The 6,000-nt window shown below is 35.4% G+C and overlaps 1 protein-coding gene across 2 annotated transcripts in view; it reads left to right on the forward strand.

Moving 5' to 3' along the window:
- Prrg1 (proline rich Gla (G-carboxyglutamic acid) 1) overlaps positions 1–4,724 on the forward strand; it is a 98,421-nt gene extending 93,697 nt beyond the window's left edge. For both annotated transcript variants that reach the window (XM_013026707.1, XM_013026708.1), the window contains exon 4: positions 1,513–4,724. In XM_013026707.1, coding sequence (XP_012882161.1) covers positions 1,513–1,998 — 486 coding nt within the window. In that variant the 3' untranslated portion in view covers positions 1,999–4,724. The remainder of the gene's footprint in view (positions 1–1,512) is intronic.
- The last annotated feature ends 1,276 nt before the right edge of the window (positions 4,725–6,000 follow it).

The following is a 6,000-nucleotide window of genomic DNA, read 5'->3' on the forward strand; positions in this document are numbered from 1 at the left end:
TAAATATTTACCCCTTAGAAATTAAATATTTATCTACAAGTATTAAAGACTTAAAATACTAGACCACTTTCTGTTTGGACTTAAACTCCCTCCTAGGAATGATATGGAATTCTTTTAAGTGCTAGTCCTGAGGCCTAGAGGCTTTCCCTGAGCTTCTTTTGCTCAAGGCTAGCTCTCTGCCACTTGAGACACAGCTCTACTTCTGGATATTTTTGATTGTTTAGTGGAGGTAAGAGTCATACAGACTTTCCTGCCTGAGCTGGCTTCAAACCACAACCCTCAGCTCTCAGTCTCCTGAGTAGCTTGGATTCCAGATGTGAACCACTAGTTCATTATATATAATTTTAATTTTCGGCCAATATCTGTGTACTAATCACTGCAGTTGGAGAAATTGAGGAACAATGTTTGATGGAAGGATACCTCAAAAGGAACCATTAGAAAACAGGGTGTCCATCTGTGGAGTGTTTGGGTATTAAAAATCTACAGTATCCTAAACTAGCACACACTACTAATAATGATGGCAATCATGCAGTGAGAACCTCAGAGTTAGATATGGAATGACAATTGTCTTATATTTGTTATTTAAATGGTTTTTCGGTAGTACTAAGGTTTGAACTCAACCTGGTGCTTTACCACTTGAGCCATACCTATACCTTTTTATTTGGTTATTTTTCAGTTATTTTTGCCCGGGTTAGCCCCAGACTGTGATTTATCTACATATTCCTCCATGTAGTTGTGACCACCAGGCCTGGCTTGTTGGTTAAGGTGGGATTTCATTAACTTTTTTTCAGGACTAACTTACAACTATACTCCTCTGAACCTCAGCATCCTGAATGGCTGAGATTACAGCTGGGTGCCACCATGTCTGGCCTGACTTTTTATTTGTAAGGGAAAATGATTTGATATGATCTGAAAAGGAAGAAACCTTTGTGGTTTTGTTCTCTTAACATAGCATAGCTGAAAGTGTAAATAACTCCCAAGTCTTGAAAAAGAGTCTTGGATTCTGACTGTTTTAGGGAGCATCCAAGATGGACACAATGATGCACAGATGGTCCCTTAACTAATTATAGTTTGACTTACAATTGTTTTGACTTTGTAGTATTGTGAAAATGATACTTGTCCAATGGAAAACCATACTTAAGAGTTTAAATTTTGCTATTTCTTTGGGCTGCTGCTATGCACTAAGATGGAGGGCAACAGCAGAAAGCTGTTGCTACCACTCAACCATCTGAACCCCAGCTGTGGTGTTTACTAGTTTGGTTTATTAAATGCATTTCACTTTATGATGTTTTCAGTTTATGACCAGTTTCTTGAGGTATAGCCCATCCTAAGCTGAGGAGTTTCTGTATTTTTAGTTTCTTGTCATGAAAAATATAGACTGTAGGTGAATCGAACCAACATACCCACTTTTGCTCCTTGGTTCATAATGTTCATTGAACCTAGACATTTGTTCATCTGCTATTTCCTTTCTCTTGAGCATACTGATTTTGGATTTATTTTTGTATTTTTCAGAGGGAGTTTTGGAGCACCTACACAAAAGCGCAGCAAGGAGAGACTAACAGAGGAAGTGACTGGTTTCAGTTTTATCTAACGTTTCCATTAATCTTTGGTCTTTTTATTATCCTCCTTGTCATTTTTCTAATCTGGAGATGTTTCTTAAGAAACAAAACTCGTAGACAAACAGTGACTGAAGACCACATTCCATTCCCACAGCATCTTAATATCATCACTCCACCTCTCCCACCAGATGAAGTATTCGATGGCAGTGGATTATCTCCAAGTTTTCTGGAATATGTAGTTGGACGCTCAGATTCTGTCTCCACTCGCCTGTCCAACTGTGATCCCCCACCAACCTATGAGGAAGCCACTGGCCAGGTGAACCTGCAAAGAAGTGAAACAGAGCCTCATTTAGATCCACCCCCAGAGTATGAAGACATAGTCAACTCTAACTCAGCCAGTGCCATTGCTATGGTGCCTGTGGAAACCACCATCAAATGAAGCTGTGCAAACTTCTTTTTACTTTAATCATTTTTAAAATACTAATGAAAAAAACTTTCTAGCACTTTACCACTACATAAATGTGTATTGACTTATTTTATTAGACTCTTACAGCATACCACTTCACATTTAACTGGTTTGATTTTCTTTATTTTTTTCCTATTTTATAATTGTTACTCATGCTTAATTAGTAGAGATCTTCATGTGACATAATGAGAGCTGCATATTCATGTGTGAATATATGCATATACATGCACACATGTGTATCAGTCCAGTATGTGTGCAATTGTCTTCAAATCCATTAACACTCCCATCTAAATTACCTATAAAGACAGCATTACTCACTAAATTTAGAAGAAGAAAAAAAGAGGCACCAACAACTTATGTAACAGATAGTGAGCAACATGCTGTAGAAATTTGCCAAAAGGTTGTTTTTAGAAGGTTTCCTTATTCTTACAGGTTTAACCTTCTGATTCTTTTCTTTTCAAAGGGAAAACTGCTCAGAGTCATTCTCCATTTTAGAAACATCTCAGAAAGAGAACAGTGCTCAAAACAAAAACTTGCTTCCAGCCAAGAAAGTGATTGGTCACTAATGGTATTTCGCTCATTTTATACTTGAGATTTTCTTCTTGTTTGATGCCTTCCCCCCACTCTAATTAAACAGTATGCTTATTTAGCATCCCATACTATTTGTACTAACATCTTGATGGGGAGAATTTCCTGGCATGGAATAATTTCTAAAGTGGATATAGGGATTAATGATATTCAGTAGATAGTGTTGGTTAACACTTTTTCTCACTAGGAAGGGACAAAAGTTATTTTCTTGCACTGTTTCATTGTATTTTACTCTACTGTTTATTCTCTCTTTACCATCACAGATTCTTCAAGCACCCAAGAATTTAAGTTAGAATAAAAATTTTTAATTACTTTCTTAATATCTTTGTACAGGCTGCAATATTTGTCCAAGATTATTAGAAGACAATTTTTCACTAAATTCGAAACTGAATTTTGTATTGTTCAATTGGTAGAAGAAGAATACTAAGTGTGTGGTAGCAGGTGCACACTAGATCTAAGTATGGATCCAACACATAACAATGTCATTATATTAGCTATTTCATTTTGCGTTTTTGTCAGATTTTTCTCTAACTGTTAGAATTTTACATTTCTCTTGGAGCAGAGGGAATAGGCTGCGAATGAACAGCCAACAGAAACTGGATCAGAAAAATAAAAACGTGAAATGAGACAATGTGTGTACAAGTACTTTGTATAGTAAGAAGATCTTTCAAGTATAAGACACTAATATTATTATGTTATTATGGTATTATTGGGATGAGCTTCTCCCTCTCTTTCCCTAAAATTAACCAGAGATTTCTTTATATTGTTGAATTGAGCAGATTGCTCCAAAAATAGCTAATATCTTCCTAATCTGAGTGTGCGAGCTGTTACTTGGCCATAATCTTGTCTGTATAGACTTGTGCCAGTTTAAAGATGATTACCAACTCAGTATAAATAGGGAAAAGTTTGGATTGCATGCTAAATTTGCAGTTAATAGCTTTCCTAGACTAAGAATGATTATATCTTAATAATAGCCTCATAAAATACATGGTGATCTTTGGTTCTAATTAAGTTTGAAGGTAGAATTGTTTGATCCAGTGAGTTATGTAGGCATGTGTGGAGTTTATGGTTTGTTTTTACATGAAAAATGAAGGGCCCTTTAGTGTGCAATAGTTTGTCATTAATATTAAGCTTTATACAAGACCAGCAGTTTTCAAAGTGTGGCCAATGAACCCTTAGGACCCTTCATAAAAGCCATTCAGGGACTCTGGAAGGAGACCAAAAAATTTGAAAACTACAGGATTAGACAAAGAAATGAATTCTTCATACTGGGTATCTTATTACAACTTATTTTACTTTCTAAACTCCTGATGTTGAGTTAATGTTGCATCTTAAAGATACCTGAATTGCAGTATAATAACAAATGCTAATCCTGGAAGCAAAAACCTAAAGTTTAAACAAACATGGCTAATGAAAACACTACTCCATAGTAACAACTGTATTGGCCACAATCTCATGGCAGCTTTTGCATAGTAATGAGAGAATAAACAAAATACCACTTTCTTCAAACATTATCCTAGTTTTGTTTGAATGGTTTGCGTTTTATTATTTTTTTTTACAAAGATCCCTTTTGCTACCTTATCTGGTTTTATAAACCGAGTTTCTGAACATTTATTATAATTAAGGGACTTATCTGGAATAACATATATTTTTGTGCTTTTGCCTTTCTTACCTGATTCATATTACATTCGCTTTTGATCGTTTTTTAATAAAGGTTTATTTTTGCAAAATATATTTAGTACACTTCTTAAATAGTAACTAAATTGAATCAACCTATTTGTATTTAAATAAAAGGATGTGCTCGTTGGTCTTCCAGTAGAGTGATTTCTAAGTCTTTACATGCAGTGGTTGTATCTAGAATTCTATAACTGGCATCTTTTGCTTCCCTGCTCTAAACATCACAAGAAATTGTATGTGTTTTCTATCGACCAATGCAAATAAGAGATTTTGTGTTTTATTGCTAATAGTGACTTCTTTAAGATTGATGACCTGATCAAATAACTATTGAGGTAGCATGTATTTTATTATACTATTTCACATTTTAAATGCTTGGTTTACATTAAATTATGGTATTTAACGTTTATGTTTATACTAGATATGGTTTTCTTAGGTTTCTGTGTTCTTGGTATGCTAAATAAAGCTATTTTTAAACTCAAGAGGTTTATATTTCCCTTGACTTGTGTTAATCATATTATGGCTGGGTGGTAGACTTGCTGCATAGTTCTTACTCATTGTTTTTTTAATAAAATGAGTGATTATATTTCTTTTCGTTGATAGACTTAGGGAGTACCACTCCAGAAGTCAGAAATCATCTGGTGAAAACTTCAGGATTTTCTGGCATCAAAGAGAACGTTCTATACTACTATGACCGCCACTGGCATGGTTTTTGTTTTACAAAGTAGAAATATTTCTGCAGGGGAATGGATTAATCTCCTTCTTCAGTGCAGTTTGTCAAATCTTGGGAGCAGTGGTGGCTGCAGAAACCCAAGAGCTGTTTGTTCCTGCTTAGCAGAACAGCTTGCTTTTGATATTTCTGAAGATAAAAAAGAAAGCACGAGATGAAAGCATTGTGACCCGAGGACATGTCCCTAATTTTAGTTACCTTAGAGAATAAAAGCTGGTTCATCTTTTCATTAACCAAGCAAAACATAATGTTGAGTTGATCTTTATGACACAACAATTAAAATGACTGTATTCTGGGAGAAACTTTAAACATAAATTATGAATAAGTATCCATTTTAAAAGGCTAACTCCTCAGAGTTAATGAAGCATTAAAAACTTTAAAAATGGGGCTGGGAAGGTGGCTCAGTGGTAGAGTGCTTGCCTTGCATGCCTGAGGCCCTGGGTTCGATTCCTCAGCACCACATAAGCAAAAAGAAAAAGGCCGGAAGTGGCACTGTGGCTCAAGTGCTAGAGCACTAGCCTTGAGCTGAAGAGCTGAGGGACAGTGCCCAGGCCCAGAGTTCAGGCCCCATGATCAGACCCAAAAAAAAAAACTTTAAAAATATATACCAATTTCTAAACTTCCATTGATAAAACATTCATCTTTATGAACACAGCCATGGGACTCAACTCCTATATCAAGATATTTTTAATATCTCATGCCTTCTTTAAGATAACACTCCTCTTTCATCTATCATAATAGATTGCTTTTGTAAAGCTTATCCCTGACTATTGCCATACAGACTTGCCTTGTTTTGTATAAGCTCTTAAGACACTTTAGAAAGCTTCAATCTAGATGTTTCAGTGCTCTTCTTCTATCTCTTGGCCGTCCTTGGAATCAACTACTTCTTTCCATCTTTCCTTTAAATCTTCTTACATTCCTAAAGCTCTAATAGTTAAAAATTGTTTAATCCTCTTAACTCCCTCTCCTATGTAAATCAATTG

Source organism: Dipodomys ordii, unplaced genomic scaffold (assembly GCF_000151885.1).
Source record: "Dipodomys ordii isolate 6190 unplaced genomic scaffold, Dord_2.0 Scaffold96, whole genome shotgun sequence".
Classification (NCBI taxonomy): Eukaryota; Metazoa; Chordata; class Mammalia; order Rodentia; family Heteromyidae; genus Dipodomys; species Dipodomys ordii.